This window comes from Podarcis filfolensis, assembly GCF_964270895.1.
Source record: "Podarcis filfolensis genome assembly, chromosome: 1".
In the NCBI taxonomy this organism is placed as follows: Eukaryota; Metazoa; Chordata; class Lepidosauria; order Squamata; family Lacertidae; genus Podarcis; species Podarcis filfolensis.
The window spans coordinates 5,970,279-5,992,639 of NC_139604.1; the positions used below are offsets into that span (position 1 = coordinate 5,970,279).

At 41.0% G+C, this 22,361-nt stretch overlaps 2 protein-coding genes across 13 annotated transcripts in view; one reads left to right on the top strand and one right to left on the bottom strand.

Moving 5' to 3' along the window:
* The window catches only part of TRPM8 (transient receptor potential cation channel subfamily M member 8), a 474,483-nt gene that overhangs the window by 263,390 nt on the left and 188,732 nt on the right, over window positions 1-22,361 (bottom strand). The gene's annotated exons all lie outside the window — the stretch shown is intronic.
* The window catches only part of AGAP1 (ArfGAP with GTPase domain, ankyrin repeat and PH domain 1), a 323,065-nt gene that overhangs the window by 184,389 nt on the left and 116,315 nt on the right, over window positions 1-22,361 (top strand). For 6 of the 7 annotated variants that reach the window (XM_083627251.1, XM_083627254.1, XM_083627252.1 and 3 more), the window contains one exon: window positions 16,953-17,114. In XM_083627251.1, coding sequence (XP_083483377.1) covers window positions 16,953-17,114 — 162 coding nt within the window. Of the gene's footprint in view, window positions 1-16,952; window positions 17,164-18,069; window positions 21,288-22,361 lie in introns of those variants that run through there. The other variant, XM_083627256.1, reaches the window with a different exon arrangement.

The window sequence follows — 22,361 nt, forward strand, 5'->3', positions numbered from 1 at the left end:
AACTAGTGTGCTTCAAAACAAAATACTGTGGTGGCCACTTCATCATATGTTAAAAATTTGTAAGCAGGAACTGGTTTTTCTGAGTACCAAATGCAGGCACAGAGTGTTTGGGGAATGGTGCCCACATGCAGAAATTGTAGTTTTAAAGGACAGGGACATGTGATGCAAGAATGGGAAAGGACTGGGTCCCCGCTGGTCTGGATTTTGCCTGTAAAATGTGTGCTCTATATGCAAGAATTGGTATAGAGTGCATCATTTGAAGCAGCTTTGCATCAATTAACTTCTAAAACACGCTTTTTCCTTAAAAAGAATAAATGCTTAAAAGAGTCTTTAAAAAAAACTTTTTAACATAATACAAGGGTTACACCTGTGTTCCAGGGGGCAACACCTGTGACCCTCCATATATTGTTGGGATTCCAACTGTCATGAGTCCCAGCCAGCATGGCCAATGATCAGGAAGGTTGGAGGTTAAAGTCTGGCAACTTCTGAAGAGCCACAGGTTCCCCATTTCTGAGCTACAAGAACACATGAAGGGAAAAGGTTGACCCAAATTTTGTAGGTGGAATTAGTGAAAATTGCTTCCAAGTTTCTCAGGGGTTTCTCCAGTTGGCCTATTTTCAAAAGGCACTGTAATGAATCCATCTTTATCAATGGTGGGATAACAGTTTGCTTTTTCATATGATATGGGGTGGGAATTGCAAGAAGACAGTTTGATAACCTGTTTTGAGTAGTTTACCAAAATATAGGGAGAAATGAAAGTGAATGTCAGTTAGCAGCATCTTAAAGTTGTTGCTCATGTTTTAATCCAAGTCATTCTAAAATTTATCAGATGCAAGTCCTTGCAGTTTGGAGCAAGAACAAATTTGTCTTAGCTCCCACTATGCTTATATGACACTGAAATCTAATGTGTTTGTTCTGATGATGATGATGATGATGATTAATATCCCGCCCATCTGGCTGAATTTCCTCAGCCACTCTGGGCAGCTCCCAACACAATTAATGATGGTGATGGTGGTGGTGGTGGTGATGATGATGATAATAATAATAATAATAATAATAATAATAATAATAATAATAATATAAAGCGATCAAACATTGAAAACTTCCCTAAACAGGGCTGCCTTCAGATGTCTTCTAAAAGTCAGATAGTTGTTTATTTCCTTGACATCTGGTGGGAGGGTGTTCCACAGGGCACCACCACTGAGAAGGCCCTCTGCCTGGTTCCCTGTAGCTTCACTTCTCGCAATGAGGGAACCGCCAGAAGGCCCTTGGACCTGGACTTCAGTGTCTGGGCAGAACAATGGGGATGGAGATGCTCCTTCAGGCATACTGGGCTGAGGCCATTCGGGCTTTGAAGGTCAGCGCCAACACTTTGAATTGTGCTCAGAAACGTACTGGGAGCAAATGTTTTGTTAACTCTCTCTCTCTCTGGTTCCCCCACCCCTCTCCCCGAACATATTTTCAAGTAATACCTTATGTACCAGAAAGGTGTAACATTGGAGCTGCGCTGCAGGGAGAGTAGCTAAGCCCAGACAGGAGAGAAAAGAGAGCCAGTCATTTTGTAAGAGCCAAATGATTTTTTTAAAAATTGAAACAAACTAATTTTTTTGCCTTGCATTTTAATTTATTTACAGCTGCTCTGTGCAGGTCTGCCATGAAAACTGAACATATAGCAGATGATAAACAATAGCCCCTGCTCATAGTTGCCAGTTATCTAACTAATATCCACAGAGCCAGTTATTATTTTAAATTCAAGAAACAAAGACCATGTTTGTAAAATCTATTGCATTAAGAATTGTTTGCATACTAACAGAATATGTGGGGGAAGTATATTACTAATGTTAAATTATTATTTTATTATTATTACTTATATAAATTAATATTTATATGCTGTTTATATGTAAAAATAACTTTGAAGCAGCTTACAACTATAAAATCAATATATTATTAAAATGCACAATAACAAACAGCTACTTTATGGACTAGAAGTATGAGGATTGGTGGAAATTCATATTTCAGAGGCAGTGCAAAAGATATTTCATAATATCTTACATTTACTTTTTAATACCCCAGCTTCACACATTCGAGTTGAGACAGGGCAATTTTCATTAGTTGCCACAGCAGAAATTTGCACAGTTCATACCAGCTACTGATAGGCTTGTATGAATGACAGAGTTCCCAAATTGTATCTACAAGAACAAGTCTCATAGTTCAAAATTCTGCAAAGGATAATTGGCATGCCAACATAAAAATCAATATAATTTTTCAGAGGCCTCTGTGGCACAATTGAGCTAGTCAACTCAGCTAAATTGCAGATAGGAATAGGATTTGAATGTTAAATGTTCAAATGCACAGTAGCAATACAATTGGTTCCATTATTGCAAAAGGGCCTGCTTCCTGGATATGCTTTACAAGACCCTTGTAAGCTCAAAGGAGCCTTCAGTCCAGCATGCTTTCAGACAATGTAATCCGTGGAATAGTATGGTCAGCTGCTATGTGAAAGAACACTAAATATTTGTGGGTCAAATGAGGAAGAAGCATTGGATCACTGTTTACCTTGTGTCTACTATCATTCTCAGACCAGAATCCTTTTTTAAATAACATTTGACATTACTGTAGTATCAACCAAGCTGGAACATTTTATTCATGGGAAAATTTAAGATCCAAGTTACAATGTGTCGATTTTGAACATTGATATGTTGAGTCCAAACAATGAATCAACAACCTGCTTGACAAGCTACTGTACTGATGAATCCATGATCATTGAGCATGAATATGAAAAAGAACTATTTTTTTTCAGATAATCATTTCTTCTTTAATTTTAAATTAGCTTATTCTTGTTTCAGCTGTAACCCATCCTGTAAATCAGGCCTTGAGGCAGCACTGTGTTACTGTGCCGCCTTTTGATAGAAAAGGGAATTGCGTCCCTGTGGGTTCTGCTGGATCTTAATGGTACACATATCATCAGTCATGTTATCTGTCTGGATCCCCTAAATGGGCAGGAGTTGAATGGAATGCCAGATAGTGCCAGGAGACTCATGCTTGATGCTGTGGCCTTTGTCTTATGATATCCCACAGTGTTGCATTTTATCTTCCATGCTGTTTACATCTATATGCAACCACATGGACGGGTTGTCTAGAAATTTGGAGTTTGGTATCATCATTAAACTGCTGCTACTCAACTCTCCTTCCCATCACAGCTTGGGGAGGTCATAGAGATTATGAATTAACGTTTGACAGTAGGAAAGAAGGGCCACACTCCAAGGCAGTTGACTCACCAGCCATTATCCACCTTCCATTCAATCAACACTCATTGGTCACTCCCCATTCCCAGGGGGCTAACTGAATTTGAGCCACACCTCCTGACCTCATTGGCTACTACAGTAGCCAGGAGGAACCAGCCAGGAATATAAATTTAGAGCCAGTTAGCAAGGGAAGCTCGCTCCATAAGCTAGAGGGAACCTCAGCTGATGAAGCATCTCAGCCCAACAGTGGCGTAGCGTGGGGGGTGCAGGGGGGGCAGGCCGCACCGGGCGCAACATCTGGGGTTAGGGCAAATCCATGGGTTAGAGGGCGCAAATCCACGGGTTAGGGGGCGCAAATTACTTGCCTTGCCCCGGGTGCTGACAACCCACGCTACGCCACTGCAGCCCAAGATGACAAAAGTACCAAGGTGAGTTAAGCTGACTTGGGAGGAGAAGGTAAGTAACACCCATTTATTTAATTATTTAATCAAAACAGCACAAGGGCACAGTAAGGTCACTCTTCTAGGATCTAAATTCTGTAAGATCCAAATGATGTAAGAATTTGCTACTCAGGAACTAACTTCTAGAGCTGGGAAATTTATAGAAAAACTAATGCTCTACCTTAGCAGGGAAGCTTGGGGGCCACAGGAAATTAAACTAAAACCTTCATATTTTAAAGAAGGTGTAAAAAGTATATGTTGTTATACATAACACAAATCCTGCCCTTTTAGTTTTAAAAAGGGCATTCTGATCTGAATTGGAACCTCCTCAGCTCCTGTCGACTCCCTGCCCGCCTCAGTTCAAAAGCTGCACTGTAGCTTGTTCGTCACATCAGTCTCCATACCTGAGGACTGGAAAGTAGTCAATGTAACACCAGTTTTTCAAAGGGGTCGAAGGGAGGTCCTGGAAATTACAAGCCAGCTAGTTTAACATCTGTCCTTGGAAAATTAGTGGAAAGTATTGTTAAATATAAAGTAACCAAGCATATAGAAGTTATCTTACTGAAGCAGAGCCAACGTGGCTTTTGCAAGGCCGAGTCCTGACTCATGAACATATTAAGAGTTCTTTGAGAGTGTCAACAAGCATAGGTGATCCATTTCACATAGTATGCTTGGACTTCCAAAAAGCTTTTGACAAAGTATCTCACCAGAGACTCCTAAGTAAGCTTGTTGTTGTTGTTGTTTAGTCGTTTAGTCGTGTCTGACTCTTCGTGACCCCCTGGACCAGAGCACGCCAGGCACTTCTGTCTTCCACTGCCTCCCGCAGTTTGGTCAGACTCATGCTGGTAGCTTCAAGAACACTGTCCAACCATCTCGTCCTCTGTCGTCCCCGTCTCCTTGTGCCCTCCATCTTTCCCAACATCAGGGTCTTTTCCAGGGAGTCTTCTCTTCTCATGAGGTGGCCAAAGTATGGGAGCCTCAGCTTCAGGATCTGTCCTTCCAGTGAGCACTCAGGGCTGATTTCCTTAAGAATGGATGCGTTTGATCTTCTTGCAGTCCATGGGACTCTCAAGAGTCTCCTCCAGCACCATAATTCAAAAGCATCAGTTCTTCGGCGATCAGCCTTCTTTATGGTCCAGCTCTCACTTCCATACATCACTACTGGGAAAACCATGGCTTTAACTATATGGACCTTTGTTGGCAAGGTGATGTCTCTGCTAAGTAAGCTTAGCAGTCAGTGAATAAGAGGAGATAACTTATGGGCCAGGAATTGGTTAAATAGCAAGAAGCAGAGAGTCTGAATAAATAGACAGTTCTCCAAATGGAGAGGTGTGGCAAGTGGAGTCTCCCAAGGATTGTATCTGGACCTGTGCTTTTTAACAATATAGAGATAGGGGTGAGCAGTGAGGTGGCCTAGTTTGCTGATGATACTAAATTGTTCAGGGCCATTAAAACAAAAGGAGATTGTGAAGAGCTCCTTTCCAAACTGAGTGAATGGGTGGTAAAATGGCAAATGCAATTCATTGTAAACAAGTGTGAAGTGATGCATGTTGGGGCAAAAAAAATCTTAATTTCACAGGTGTGCTCATGGGTTGTGATCTGGGGGGTGACAGACCAGGAATGAGGCCTTGGGGTCGTGGTAGATAACTAAATGCTGATGTCGACCCAGTGTGTGGCGCTGTGAAAAGGTCAAATTACATGCAAGGGATCATTAGGAAAGGAATTGATAATACAACATAGTGCTGCTATACAGATCTATAGTGTGTCCACATCTGGAACACTGTGTGTAGTTCTGGTTGCCTCTTCTAAAAAGAGAGAGTTGGGAAACATTCAGAAAATGGTGACCAAAATTATCAAGGGAATGGGACAACTCCTCTGTGGAGAAAGTTTGCAACATTTGGAAATTCTAAGTTTAAAGAAAAAGTGAGTAAGAGGTCTATAAAATTATACCTGGTATGGAGAAAGTGTATAAAGATGTTTTCTCCCCCTCTCAAAACATTAGAATTTGTGGACATTCAGTGAAGCTGAAGGTTGGAAGATTCAGGACAGATCAAATAAATTACTTCATGCAGCACGTAATTAAACTGTGCAACTCACTCCCTTAGTGATAGCCACCAATCTAGATGACTTTAAATGAGGGTTGGACAAGGGGAGAGGGCTACTCTTGTGCTCGAATCCTGCGTGTGAGTTTCCCATAGGCGCCTGGTTGGCCACTAGGTGAACAAGATGCTGGGCTAGAAGGGCCCTTGTCCTGATCCAGTAGAAGCTCGTCTTATGTTCTTAATAAACTGGATGGAGGCCAACAAATTGGCTGCATCCAGTGACAAGAGTTCTTCCTATTTTGGATCTGTTTGAACTTGCCTTGAAAAAATCAGGTTTAGTGTTGGGAGTACTTCTGGATGCCATGTATTGGCTATGGTTAGGACTGCTTTTCTGGCTTCAATTCTTATTGAAATATTTAGCCAAATGCAGCTGATAATTTTTTGACTGGCCAAGTAGAGAAAGCTTATTGCAGAATCATTTTGATATGTTGTTGTTGTTTAGTCGTTTAGTCGTGTCGGACTCTTCGTGACCCCAGAGCACTTCCCCTAAAAAGACCATGTGTTGTTTCATGTCTTAAAAATGGTATGCTGTGAATATTATGGTTTTATGATTTGCACACTACAGAAATCTCCATTTTATTATGTATTAATTATATTTAACACCACTGGAATATCCTGTATGTGTTAATGGTACAGCTGTTATTAGCAATCATTAATACTTCTAACCATTATTATCTGTTAACTATGTGTGACACTTTGGACATGTTGCAAAAATATGAAGTTTGAGCCTCATAAATGAGAATTTCATATCTTATTAATCTTGATCATCAAGGAAGCTATGCGGTGGCCATTAGTAGGCTTATTTTATGGTAAAGTGCTGAGAATCAGATTAAGCTGTAATGGTCTGCCTTCAGACATTTCTTTTTTTAAAAAAAGAACAATTTAAGTGAGACTAACCTTCTTAAAAGTGTGGAATTTTTACATTCTGTAAATGGGAACAGGCAGAGCTAAAGATCTGTCCTGGATTGGTTTCTCCTGCTGTTCCTGCCAACTGCTTTGTGTCCTGGAAAATGAGAGTCTTGAACAGTGGATCCACAGTGCTTTGCTTGACTTGAGATCCAACTTTAATTAGTGGTCAACCCTGCCCTAAGGCCACCAGAGAATTTAGGAAAGGGGAGAATTCATATAAGGAAGTATCCTCCATGCTAAAGCAACCACTTCCTTGATTGTGAAAGGTATTTGAAGACACTCAGCCCCAGCCTCCTCCTGTCCAACTCAGGATTCTACTTTGCCTGTTGCTCCCAGAATCCCTCCTTCCTCTTACAGGACCTGACGAAACAGTCCTTTTCACATTATCCTGGCTTCTGTCTCCACACTGCAGAGATACCTCTACAGGGATGTGTATCTGAGCTTTGAGCAAGGAGAAGGAAGTGAGTTTGTGTCATATTGTGTTAAAAAGATATCCTCCTTGCTGCAGCAAGCTAGCAAGAGGATTTGTGGAGGCTTCATCTTGAAGGATTCTGTACAGCATGAAAGATCAGCAAAAGGGCACTGGGATTGACTGCTTAGGGTGGGGGCTACTGGAAGAGATTTCCTACATCTCCTTCAAAGGAAGGGGTAATGATTGCCATGTTATTATATTCCACAATGTGTGTTCTAGCTGTCACCATGTTTTTGAGGGCTTTTTGAATGCTTCTAGTGCTGAGTTTTGCATAGTGCAAGAATGCATAGATTGGGTTTTCCAGGTAGCCAGCAACTAAAGCCCAGGAAGTTTGGAGCAGGCATGCAGCTGCAGTTTACCACTAAAACATTATTTCATTGAAATATTTTCCATTAGGCTGCCTCAATGGGAGAGATGAGAAGCAGGACTCATTCATTCAGCTCTGCTGAAAGACCAGCTCCACCAAGCACCAGCTGGTCATTAGAAGGAACTCCTGTTCTCAGACACAAAGTCTTAAAACTGGATATTTTTTCCTCTTTTCACACTGCCCCTTTCCCCCTATGTGTCATATTTTTTAGATTGTAAACCTGCAAGCAGGGACTGTCTGATTTTAACTGATTTTATGTAAGCATTTGGCTGAAGAGTGGGGTAAAAATGCTATAAATGTATGTTACTTGTGTAGTAAACTTCTACTGACAGTTGCAAACACAGTCCCTGGTCTGAGTGTTGCTTTCACTTTCCTTGTCCCTGTTTAAGGCCATAGGAAAAATATGCAGTTAATGTCTTGATTTCTTTTTATTATTCATGGGGTTATAATTTGACTGAATAAGAAGGGGAGGCGGTCACAGAAGGCAGCATTTTTAAAGTCAAGGCTGTTTAAAACACAAATGTTAAAACATTAACACTGAAATTAAATTATAACCTAAGTGTGCTAAGATTTGGAATGGTGTAGTAAGTACTATGTGTGTTTGAAGTTACTTGCGTGGCTAGGGCTGAATGGTATGACCCCCAGAGTAGTCGTCAGTGAAGTGTCCTGATCATTTGGGTAGCCAAATGTAGGGGCCAGTAATACACTCCCTCCCTAGCCTGCTCACTTTTGTTCGTGATCGTCTGGTTTGTGTGTCTAATGTCTTGGTGTGCCTTGTAGCTAAGATTAGTGATTCATCCTGTTCTACTGAAGTTATTATGTTGGGCTCTGGTGGTTATATTTTGCAATAGCAACCGTTTGAATGTTAAAACCTTTTCAAGAAAACCAAGCATTTTCATTCACACACCCCCTTCCCTCTAGTGATTTTTCAAATACTAAAGCCATCAGGAGAGTTGAAAGAGCTGATTTAGCCCCCGAAAGGAGGGGAGAATTCGCATACCTATTCTCAGTATTGAACTGCCATTGACATCTAAAGTCCCCACCATGCTGTTTTCCTCCACACTCCAGCAATCAGGACATCCAGCAAACCCATAAAAATCCAAACTAATAGCATGAATATTCAGTGACCTAGAATACTAATTATTGTCATGAATATTAATGTGATCGGACTTGCTTTTTCCTCTTCTGTTTCTCTCTCTCTCTTTTTTTCCACTCAGCCAGCTCTAAAGATGGGCTATAATGAGAGCATTTAAGAGAGAGAGCGCTCTCCGCCGTGACAGGGACTGGGGTAATAAGGAGAGCTTGATTAACGTGGTGCACTTGGGGGAGAGATGAGAGGCTTCACGTGGTCCTGTTGTGGGGGAGGCAATGAGGCACCGGCGGCTGTGTTGCTGCTCCCTCAGATTAATGAGGCCTAAGAGTGCATTAGGAACAGTGACAAAGGTTTGATCTAATGGGTTCAGTCATTTTTCCTTTGAGTGACAGACGCACAGAAGTAATTGGCTGTGCAGAATGGCAGCTCATTGGCAGTACTTAAGGATACATTATCCCCGTTGTGTGGCCCGCAGAGGCTGTTTATCAAAACTGCTCACACTGCAGACATGCATTTACTAGGCTGCTGTTAGATGTAATAGCTTTAAAATATAATAATAATAATAATAATAAATAAATAATAATATAGGATCAAAATCTTTGTGTGTCTCTTTCTGAAAGTTTCTCTTCATTTCAGTTTTAAAGAGGCTCAATAGTTTAATGACAATGGTTTGCTCTAATTTGTAGGTTATTGCCCCTTTATAGCTTGGCATTGTTCACATACAGTACTCATAAATTTTCCGTAACATGTTGCTTATTTTTTAAGTGTCTATACAAAACCAAAAATTCCTGTTATAAAGGATTTTGGAAGGAATTGCCCATTTTTTGAGAACTCTAATGATTTCTATTCTAAAACATTAATGGATATTTCATATTTTCATGACTTGTTCACAAGGCGGTTAGAAAAAATGCAAGCGCTATATATTTGTTCCAAGTTTAACATTCATTTATTTCAACAGTGAATACACTTATTTTTAAAAAAATATTGCAGAATTAGGGCAAAATATTTTCCACAAATTTGTGACATTGAAACCATGCTGGTAGTAAGCTTAGAAGTCAATACCACTTTTGTATTTAATTGCCAGATTCCTATTGAGTGCCATGATGCTTAATTTATTCATGTATGTTTTGATGGTGATGTACTTGGCATTGCTGTTTTTGTACAATTAGCAAGTTCTGTTAAAATGGTTTTATTTGAATAATTTTTATTACAAACTTGCTGACATTTTTACCTTGAAAGGAAAGATTTTCAGGGTGGTAGTGTTTGATACGGTTATCCTGTTGGGTGAAAATATTTCAGAATTCTGACAGTCTCCTTTCTTTGATTTTGATCTGATTAGTTGGGTTATATGACAATGAGGTGAGGCAGTCTTGGTGCGAGGCGGAAACACATTGGGCAGAGTGTTTAAAGGTGATGTATTCTCAGATGCATTACCTTGCACATCATCAGCCAGGACATCCATTTTTAGTCTATCTACATTTAATAGGCTTTGTCAGTCACTTAAATTTAAGATAACGCTAGCTAGCCCTATTGCTGCTAAAAATATGTAGCAAGACTATATTTGTCTTATTAACTTACTCTGAGTGAGTTCTGCTGGATTCGGCTTTAATTAGGCACATGTAGTAAAGTGTCTGTCTTGACTCCAAGACAGGTCATACCTTGCTGAGGGAAAAACTAGCAAGTATCTCATGTTACCTTAGAAACATTTTTGATGCGTTCTTGAAAGCATGGCACATGATTCCTGAGGAGACGGCAGCCACTCATAATCTGCTAAGGAATTATCATGCCAGCATGGGCATTGAGAGGTTTTGAAGAAGACCCAAAGAAAATAAAGATTGCTAAATGAGATTCCTTTTTCTCCGAAGGCTTGTAAAAAGAGCAATTGAGAATTGTGTATAGATCTCAAAACCTAGGATAAAGGAAAATGCTTGAGCATCTTATATTTAGCAGCTAAATCCATTTTCTCATCTTTATTTTGTATCACATCTTTCATTATAAGCACAGGTGAACTGAATATTTGATAACAGCTGAAACCTGCAACCAAATGTTGCAGTGTATCACCACCCTGTAAGAGGAGTGCTCCTGCTTAGGTCTCTGTGCAGTGAGTGGAAGTTAAATCTCACAGCAGGTATGTCCCCCCCCCCGCCCCCTGTGCCAGGTACTTACTATGAGTTGTTGCAGGCTTTAGCAGGTCAAACTTCTCTTCTTTCCTACCTCCGCTTGCCTTTTTAATCTCTCTGTTAACACCTTAGCATGCTGTACATTCTGGAAGCTCACTAGTCCTGGTCAAGCCATATAAGGGTTTAAAACTTTTCCCCCTTTTAATTTACAAATCTGTGTACCTAGAGAAGCCCAGTATTATTTCCTTATAAACTAGTTTATGTGGGTCACCTTTACCCCAGTCTGATATGGACACATAAACTTTTTAATTCTTTACTCCTATTCAGACTGTGCACATCAGCAGCAGCAGGAAAGGAGAGAGAGCTGTGTGTTAGCATACCAATGATATTTTGGTTTAGTTCTCTAAACAACCTTTTGCAGGAGTTAAACAGTATGTTATGCCTCATGCTTTAAGATGGAACCTTGCACATCCTTGTAGGACAAATGCTACAGGACAGAAGAGCAGGCCGCAGTTCCCATCCTAGACAGACAATCCAGAAGCAGACTGTTCTTGATGGTGCTAGAAAACCAAGAGGTATGCCCTCACCCTGCCCTCTCCTAGCACAGGAGATTCCTAAATGGGAGTCGGAAACTAAATTGAAATGGGTGCAGCCACATCGGCACACCTTTCCAAAACAAAAAAGGATATCATTGTCTGACCAGTAAATAATTTTTTAGGATATAATGTGTTGTCCCATCTCGCGCCGGTCTCCCGAGGGTTGCGCAGAGCTTCCTGAAGCCTGGAGAGCGAGAGGGGTCGGTGCGCACCGACCCCTCTCGCTCTCCAGGCTTCAACGAAAGCCTGCATTCGCCCCATAGGACGCACACACATTTCCCCTTCATTTTTGGAGGGGGAAAAGTGCGTCCTATAGGGCGAAAAATACGGTATTCCCATTTTGCTTTTTTACAATCATGCTGCTAAACTTGGTGAAAGATGGGTTGATGGAACAAGAAAGACTTAAGAACAAGCTTCCTGCAGTTTTCCTTCATAGTCACTTGTGTGGATGAAGAGAAGGCAAACTGTTCTCCAGGCAGCATCTGAGTCCTGGCTTGTTTTGAAATCATTCCTGGTTTGCATGTAACGGGAAGAAGCTATGGCTAACACCAGCTTCCTGTTTTGTTTTCCTGCTTGTACAAAAGGAGGAATAAAGCAGGACCTAAGGGACTACTGTATAATCTGGCATGTCAAGGCAGGATTTGTTTGTGCAAACATGGCCAGTATTGCTAAAATATCAAACCATGTTTTCTTCAGTTAATGAAATATGGGAACCTACTGTCCTGCATGCAAAATTATAATTTGTCCATCTTAATGATTACTCTGGCTTCCTAAATTCAGATATATACTCGTATTTGTGTTTTCTGCTTAGATTTTTATGTTCTGTTTTATTTTATGCCTTTATGTTTCTTAACTTTTATATTTCATTTTATACACAAATTCTTCCTCTTCAGGAGTTTTTTTTCCCTCTTTATAGAGTCTACACTTCTGAAATAAGATTTGCAATTGCTTCTGGAGCACCCTAGACATATGGAGCCACTCTGTGTTTTTCCTTTATCAAAGGAATTGTGAATCTATTTTGAATATTAAAGACATGTAGACTCTATAAAGAAAAGAACAAAACTCCTGAAGAGTAATAATTTAGAGTTTCACTCTGTGGAGTTGAAACCCAGAGCTAGTCTGTACATTTTTAAAGATCTTGGGGTCTTAGTAGACCACAAGCTTAACATGAGTCATCAGTGTGATGCAGCAGCAGAAAAAAGCTAATGCTATTCTAGGCTGCATCAACAGAGGTATAGTGTCCAGATCAATGGAAGTCATAGTCCCACTCTATTCTGCCTTGGTCAGACCACACCTGGAGTACTGTGTGCAATTCTGGGCACCACAATTTAAGGAGGATGTTGACAAACTGGAGTGTGTGCAGAGGAGGGCAACAAGAGGATCTAGAAACCAAGCAACAAGAGGTCTAGAAACCAAGCCTTGCGAGGAATGGTTGAAGAAGCTGGGTATATTTAGCCTGGAAAAGAGAAAACCCGAGAGGAGATATGTTAGCCACCTTCAAATATATAAAGGTATGTTACATGGAAGATGAAGCAAGCTTGTTTTCTCCTGCTCCAGAGGCTAGGATCCAAACCAATGGCTTCATGCTACAAGAAAGGAGATTCTGACTCAACATATTCCTGATGGTGAATCTGTTTGATAGTGGAACGGACTCCCTTGGGAAGTGGTGGACCCTCTTTCCTTGGAGGTTTCTAAGCAGAGGGTGGACGACCATCTGTCATGCATGCTTTAGTTGAGAATCCTGCTTTGCTGGGGGTTGAACTAGATGACGCTTGGAATCCCTTCCAGCTCTACAAATCTATGAAAGCTTATTGGCCAGCTGTCAAGTGTCAGGACCACCCAGAAAAATAAATTGCTAATAAAACATATTAGAAAGGACTTGCAAGGGTGCGGGTGGGTGGGTGTATCCCTATGTTGACTGGAGAATTAGCCTCTATAAATAACACCAAAAACTTCTGAATAGGATACAACTCTTGAATATTACTTTCCATATATTCCTTCCCATATATCGAATAAGTAGTAACACTGACCCAAAAATATATCTGTCAATGTACCTCCAAAATATGCACTAGGACGTTAAGAGGGGACAGGATCCATTGATTTAAATGGGAGGAGTTTAGTTACGTGCACTTCTGTTGATTTGAATGGGACTCAATCTTCCTTAATTTGGGCCAGATCGTGCTCATTTTGTTTTGCTCTAGGTCACGCAACTGGCTTCTGGCCCTCCAGGTACTGTGGGACTACCGCTCCATCGTCCCTGCAAGGACAGATGTGCGATAGAACCCAACAAACTGTAGAGAGAGCCACAGGTTAGGCAACCCTGTTCTAGACAAAACTACACATTGCATACAGTTGTGTGTCCCTGTCCTTTTATGCGTGGTTGTTTTAAAAGAAAAACAGCCATGGAAGGCTGCAGCCTTGATTGGAGCATTAATTATTGGCAGAGGCTGCTTCGCCATTCCCTCTCATGTCATTTTGCTGCTTAAGATCTCCCTCTTCTCTCTTCCCACAGGGGAAGGCATATCTGCCCCCCTCCAGTCCCCCCACCCCTGCTTAAATACATTTGCAAGCAGAATGAGACTGCTGCTCCAGTGTAATCTGTAGTTCAGCTGTGAGGGCTGCATACTACAAAGGAAAGATCAGAAAAACTACAGTAGGTTTTGTAAACTGCCCTAAAACCATTGCTGAATGGTTGTATATACAGTAACTTTTATACACAAAGTACAGTGGTACCTTGGTTCTTGGACATAATCCATTCCGGAAGTCTGTTCGACTTCTGAAACGTTCAAAAGCCAAGGCACGGCTTCCAATTGGTGCAGGCGTCCCGGAAGCAATAGCTGACAACCGGATCGGACATTCAGCTTCCAAAAAGCATTCAAAAACCGGAACACTTACTTCCAAGTCTTGGAGTTAAGGAGCCGAAATGTTCGAGTACCAAGGCATTTGAGAACCAAGGTTCCACTGTAATTTACACCATCTGTTGTTTGCCCTTTCTTAATAAACTATAAATTCTGTTCCTAATATGTATCTTATACATGATAATTTATTTGCTGTCAAAAATGTAGTGTTCGTACTCTTTATACCAGGAATTAAGTTATCTTGGATTATAATGTTGATGTCAGCCATTGTTTCTTACCATTGTAGAATAATGTTTTGGATAATTTTCCCCATAGTAAAATATTTTAGAATATCAGTTGAGTATTTTAAATGTAATAAAGGTTCGTATAACTGAAGGGTTTTTTCCTTTGTGATGTTACAGAAGATGAAAAACATTGTTCTTCAATAGAAAACCAGCATCATCCTTGCTCATTTGAGCCCATTTTTGGCAACATACTGGTAGTCATTCATATATAAATGCAATAGTCACTTTGAAATGCAAATAGTTAAAGAAAAATAGCATATGTTAGAGGTAAGTACATTTTCAAATCAGCTCCTACATTTTACAGATGCGAATACAGCTAAAATTATTCTTTGGAAAGAATCTGGAGCTTTTGACACACTGAAGCTTGAACTAATCAAGGTTTCTCAGTAAGCATATACACATATCCATATCAAGGAACCAGTGCTGAGAATACATGGATTAGCATAGTAATTTAACTGCCCCCTGCTAATCAACTAAAGCAGCCAGATGATGCGTATATGATACATTTGTAGAGGCAGTCTTTCAGAACTCTGAATAAACCAGGTAGTTGACCATGTATTTTATGTTAATTCTAATAAACTGAAAGTGAGGCAGATGCTGAAGTGCTGCTAGCCCTTGCATGTAAGATTTTGACGTTAAAGCTTTACAAGAACCTCTTCACAATAAGATCTCTCTCATGAGATGCAGAATCCTACTAAGTGACTGAATTCATGCTCTGGCTGGCCAATCTGTTAGGTTCTTGGACATTTTTCAGTATCGTGTTGCATAAGTATTGCATAAATATGTTAAATATGGTCATGTTAAAAAATCCTTATTGAAGTTGAGAGTGGGACCTTGCTTCCTGGAGGACTACTTTGCAGGAGCTTTGTGATGAATATGTGAGAGAAGCAGCAGTTACCATTAACACATTACAGTGCTGTGATTATAATAGCATAGCTAGTATTTTTGATTGAGTCAAAATGTTTAAAATATAAATTTTACAGGAATAAGGTTTGTCCTATGCAGGGCAAGCCATATTGGGAATTCTGTAATTTTAATGTGAGACGTTAACTGTGTGTGTGTGTGTGTGTGTGTGTGTGTGAGAGAGAGAGAGAGAGAGAGAGAGAGAGAGAGAGAGGAGTGAGTGGCCTGAGTTCAATGGAGTCCCTTCTTTTTTCATCTGCTCCCTTGCAAGCTGCCATAGCCGCTGTTAATTTAGCTTTACCCTTCTTTTTCTGTACCAACATACAGAAATCACAAGATTATATAGGCTTGGTTCACATCTCATGCTAAGGCATAACTTGGCTTAGCAGCCCCCTCTCTGTTCCCTTTTGCTGCCTCATTGAGCTAAGCATGTTTACCTTTAGCTTTGCAGTTGTCTGAATATGGGCTCGTGGTTAAAAACTCTCCAGACTAATCTCGAACTAGTAGCCTGATTGTAGCTCATGGAAATAACTTGACCGCGAGCGTTGGTTCAGCCAACCCAGCTATGCAGCATGGCAGCAAAAAGGTCTGGGGAGGAGCAAAGCATCTGTGCGCCATTCTCTGGAAACCTCCATGTTCATTCTAAGCTATCATTTGACTTAGTGGAACATGGGAACCAGGCCATGTCCCACTTCCATTAAGTTTATTTTATTTTATTTCTATTCTGCTTAATATTATAAAAATATCTCTAAGCGGTTTACAGGAAACCGAAACAACAACGGACAGCAAAAATACACAGTTACATATTAAAATGTTATATTAATTCAGAATTACTAATATATTGTCTTCCCTTGAAGGTTCCCTAGCTGGTTCCTCCCACCATTCCTAAGCATCCAACCAGTCCATGACACATATCAAAATCAATATCATTTCATTATCCTTCTGACACTCCCTCTCACCCAAGGTTCAAACAAACTCTCAGATTACCCACAAAAGTGTCACAATGAGAAGAGTTGTTCACTGTTATCACTAATCACTGGTGTACCACTGCTGTTCTCCTGTCTTCAAAATTTCTTACAACAACCCAATCTTCGATGAAGACAAAGAAGAGTAAATTGCCTAATTCTAACTCTCTGCAGTAGCATGACTTGGATAACTCCATCTAATAAAATAATGATTTCAAACATTTCAAGTGAATTATACAATCACTTAGCATGTATTTATTATTTAAAAAGAACTTTGAGACTGACATTTGAGGCTTCCAGATTTATCATTATGCCTTCTCTCATAAACTCTGTTTTGGTTTGGAGTTTTCATCATAGCCAAATGCAGGTTCATACTTTTAATTCCCAACTTGATTTAAAACAAAGGGAATATTCAGAGAGATTTTACTAGCGGGGCCGGGTGTGACTCTCTCTGTAAGGGGGACTTTGGAAGATACCTAATAATGACAACATCAATCAGCATTATGTCAAAGATTATTGTTTCTTTGTTCCCACTTTGTTATCCTGAATGTAAAATTTGTTTTTCACTTTCAGTAACCTTCAATCCTTTTGCTTCTAGGAAATGTGACTACTAGTACTTCTGTGTCTCAGATGGCAAGCGGCATCAGTCTGGTTTCCTTCAACAGTCGCCCTGATGGGATGCACCAGCGTTCCTATTCAGTCTCCAGTGCCGACCAGTGGAGTGAGGTGGCAGTTGCTGCAAACTCAGGCATTAGTAGTGGTAAGACAGTGGGAGAATTTTTTATTTTAACAGTTTTATATAGAGGGCGGTGAAGGTCCTGTGTGAGTGTCTGGAAGCGGTTGGAGGATGGATGGCGGCTAACAGATTGAGGTTGAATCCTGACAAGACAGAAGTACTGTTTTTGGGGGACGGGAGGCGGGCAGGTGTGGAGGATTCCCTGGTCCTGAATGGGGTAACTGTGCCCCTGAAGGACCAGGTGCGCAGCCTGGGAGTCATTTTGGACTCACAGCTGTCCATGGAGGCACAGGTGGAATCTGTGTCCAGGGCAGCTGTTTACCAGCTCCATCTGGTACGTAGGCTGAGACCCTATCTGCCTGCAGACTGTCTCGCCAGAGTGGTGCATGCTCTGGTTATCTCCCGCTTGGACTACTGCAATGCGCTCTACGTGGGGCTACCTTTGAAGGTGACTCGGAAACTACAACTAATCCAGAATGCGGCAGCTAGACTGGTGACTGGGGGCGGCCGCCGAGACCATATAACACCGGTCTTGAAAGACCTACATTGGCTCCCAGTACGTTTCCGAGCACAATTCAAAGTGTTGGTGCTGACCTTTAAAGCCCTAAACGGCCTTGGCCCAGTATACCTGAAGGAGCGTCTCCACCCCCATCATTCTGCCCGGACGCTGAGGTCCAGCGCCGAGGGCCTTCTGGCGGTTCCCTCCTTGTGAGAAGCAAAGCTACAGGGAACCAGGCAGAGGGCCTTCTCGGTAGTGGCGCCCACCCTGTGGAACGCCCTTCCAGCAGATGTCAAAGCGATAAACATCTACCTGACATTCAGAAGACATCTTAAGGCAGCCCTGTTCAGGGAAGTTTTTAACGTGTGATATTTTATTGTATTTTTGGTTTTTATGGAAGCCGCCCAGAGTGGCTGGGGAGGCCCAGCCAGATGGGCGGGGTATAAATAATAAATTATTATTATTATTATATTATTATAGATTCATAAAATGCTCTCCACAGAGAGATAAGAATCATGGTAAAGCATGTTATTCAAAATGAGTTTGATGACAAGGATCTTTGCACCAGCAGTGCAGGCTTTGGCCCATGGCCTAATTAGACTTGCCCAAATCTCTTTGTTATTCCCAAACCAAACCCATCTTCTATCACAACAGGCATGGGACAAAGTAAAACCATGAAGCCAAACCAACAAGGATGCTGGTCGATTTCAGCACTTTTTGAATTGAAGTTGGAAATGGAGCACACTTAGAGCACACTTCCAATTTTTCCTTTGCAGCCACAGCTTGAATTCGGCCTGTGGCTCCAGCTGCAAAGGAAGAAATTTCCTGAGCCACAGCTGCAAATAGTCTTCCTTTGCAACCAGAACTTGAATTATAGCTGGGGCTGCAAAGGAAGAAAGGTGCACTTGATTCTTCCTTTGCGTGGTACGGGGTCAAAGTTTAATCACCTGATGTTGTGTGATGTCAGGTGATTGACAGATGACTGGCCCCTGTAGCCAGATTAAGTTTTTCCCCACTCCTGCTTTACACTCTATTAGTCTACGGAACACAGCCAATTTACACACTTCTCTGCCCTATGGAAGAGGGGTGGGATTTTTCTTGAAAGGTGTCATGCACATATTGCCAGGAGAGTTGTACCACAGGGCCTATTTCTGCACATTAGTGGGTTAGGAGAGCTGGGGGGGGATCACATCTGGCAACCAACGCACCCTTTGAGTTTCAGATAGTACATAGGTAGACAAGTCTAAAAAGCCTGGGACACAAATTTGCACAGCTCTAGTGGCTCTAGGGGCTCATTTACCAGAAGTAATGTATTTTATGTTAACCCTGGAAGTGTATACAGTCGTACCTTGGAAGTCAAACAGCTTAGTTCTTGAATGTTTTAGCTCCCGAACATCGCAAACCAGGATGTGACTGTTCCAGTTTGCGAACTATTTTTGGAAGCCGAACATCCAGCGGGGCTTCCGATTGGCTGCAGGAGCCGTGCTTTGGATTTCAAACATTTTGGAAGTTGGATGGACTTCCGGAATGGATTCCATTCGACTTCTAAGGTATAACTGTACAGTGGTACCTCTGGTTAAGAACTTAATTCGTTCCAGAGGTCCGTTCTTAACCTGAAGCACCACTTTAGCTAATGGGGCCTTACGCTGCCGCCGCCGCACGATTTCTGTTCTCATCCTGAAGCAAAGTTCTTAACCCGAGGTACCATTTCTGGGTTAGCGGAGTCTGTAAGCTGAAGCGTCTATAACCCAAGGTACCACTGTACTTGATTCTGACCAAACTAAGCCTTCTATCTAGTCACTAGAGCGCCATGGAAATTTGTGTCCTGGGCTTTTTAGACTTGTCTACTCTTGTACTATGGGTGGTGCTGTGGGTTAAACCACAGAGCCTAGGGCTTGCCGATCAGAAGGTTGGCGGTTCGAATCCCCGCGATGGGGTGAGCTCCCGTTGCTCGGTCCCTGCTCCTGCCAACCTAGCAGTTCAAAAGCACGTCAAAGTGCAAGTAGATAAATAGGTACCGCTCCAGCAGGAAGGTAAATGGCATTTCTGTGTGCTGCTCTAGTTCGCCAGAAGCGGCTTAGTCATGCTGGCCACATGACCTGGAAGCTGTATGCCGGCTCCCTCAGCCAGTAAAGCGAGATGAGCGCCGCAACCCCAGAGTCGGCCACGACTGGACCTAACGGTCAGGGGTCCCTTTACCTTTTACTCTTGTACTATCTGAAACCAAAGGGGCGCATGGGTCGCCAGATGTGAAATATATTGGCATTATGTTCAGCTCTCCTACCCCACTGCATGGTTGGACACCTTGAAGTCAACAGCAATTAATTGAAATAAACTACCATACCCCACCCCAAAATTTTTTTGCAGCAATTCACACTTATACATATCTCCTTGGAAGATAAGCCTGATTAAATTAAATTTGACTTGTAAAGTAAGTGCATACGGACTTCCTGTTTTGACCGCGACCAGGATGGGTGCGCTCTGTGGGCTCCCTGGAGCAAGAGTGGTTGTTGTTGGGGGGTTTGGGGTGACGCGGGGGTTACGCGACCCCCAAAAAAGCTCAAGGGGTGACCCTGAGTTGAAGTGGTTCCAGCAGCATCAAAGAGGGATTTCCCTTTCTCCGTCGTCAAGCGATAGAGGGGGAAGTCCCGGCGCAAGGAGAGAACCTCCTGCACAACAAGAAGCCTCAGACCCGAAACGGCGCATACGGCAGTAAAAATTTCCAGACTTCACTTTATAACTCTAACTAATTGGCTATTGAAAACAATCCTCCAAAACAGAACGAAAGAAAAAGCTAAAAAATAGAGGGAAATACGCAAAGGGGGTGTGATATCTAAGGCGAATAATTTGAAATAGAGAAGCCTTAAGAAGAGTTGAACAATGCAAAGCCAATTAGACGATTTATGTAAACAGCTGAAAGAAACCAACAGGGAATATAAACTGAATTTATTCTCATTGTAATTGAACTCTAATACAGCTGCTTAACGCAAGGCTCAGCAACGAAAAGGAGTGAAATTTAAAGGGGAAAAATCTGCCTTAAAGGACTTTATTTTACAAAGGCGAGATCAAAACAAAGAAAGAGTGGCATACTGACTGAAAGAAATACTTGAAGGGATTTAAATATTAAAAGGAAACCAGCAGTTGCCACAAAAGAGACAAGAAAGGAAAGGAGCCCACTGGTTTCTTTGGGTTCTATTTTGATTGCTTTGTGTGGGTGTTTGTTTGTTGGCTTTTGGACCTGTTCCTCTGGCAATGATGGCACGGTGTGGTTCAGAGGAGGGATGGGCTGCTTAAAGGACTAAATGAAGAAACCGGAAACCACAGAAGGAGACTGAATAAAAGAGGCGACTGTGAAGAAGAAACAAGAAGGGAAAGAGCCTTGGGTTGAACTGGAAAAGAGAAAATAGTGACACCAAGTGGTGGAAAATATAATTGCAACCGATAAAAAAGAAAAAAAGGAAAAGAAAGGAGGGATAGAGAGAGAGAGAAACATAGACTAAATGAGACTGAGCAGCAGTAACAAAAGAATAAGAGGAACTAAATGTGAATAGCCTTTGACAGAAGACAACAAGAAAACCAACTAAATGAACTAAGTGGTAATAACATAAAGGGATAACAATAATAAGATAAATTGGTTACAAGAAAGGTGACAACTGTTTATATTGTATATAATGAATTTATGGAATTTTTGGATAGGAATTTAGAAGGCAATAGAAAAAAAAGAGAGATTTAAAAAGTGATGAATTCATAAAATACCAGTAAAAGAGATCAAATCTGTGTGGGAATTGGGATTGGGGAATATTAAAGTGAATTATATAATTTACTGGGGGACGGAATAGAATTGATTATATTATAATTAAGTGTCCATAAGCGTATTTTTTTTTAGCTCATTATTAATCCTGTTAATTTGAAATAATTTTGATTTGATTTTTTAATTCCGATAATTTGAAAAAAGATTGGGTGGACTGTGATGAAAGTAAAATAATTATTAAGACGCATTAAGAGAAATATCTTAACCACAAATCTCCATAATTTAAGAACGTTAAAAGGTATTAAGAAGGTGGCAATAAGGAAATAACAAATTGAAGAAAACTTTGAAATTAAGGGACCTAACTCAAAAAGGAAATTTTGAATTAAATACCCAATCCCACCGCCCCCCTCTTTTCTTCTTTTAAATCCTAACCCCAACCCTCTCTTCCCCCCAAAAAAGGATAGAAATATCGAAATAATAAAACATTGAAATTGAAAACAGAAGAATAAGGGTAAATATGTCCTCATCAAAAAAACCTTCTTCGAGCAATCAGCACAAAAGGAGGAACTCTGGATTGGATTCTGAGATGGATTTAAAAGAATTAATTTGGAGTCTGAAAAATGACATAGAAGAATTAAGGACAGAGTTGAGTGAGAAGGTTAAAGGAATCAATGATAAATTAGACAGGATGGAGTGGAAATTGAGGAAAATACAAAATCGATTGCAGAATTGAAAAAACAGGTAAATGATCTCACAGGAAAAAATAATGAACTAACAAAATCTATGCACAAACTTCAAAATAAAGCACAAAATATGGAAGAAATACCCCCAAAATCCTCAAAAGAATTCAGAAAGAATGGGAAATGACTAAAACGGAAAATGAAGAATTCAAAATAACCCAAGAGGCAACATGGGACGCAATGGCTATTTTACAAAAGCAGACTAGAGAAAAAACTCAGGCTATGAGGGGTCCCAGAAACCACAGAGGAAAACATACAAACAATGATTATTAAAGTACTGG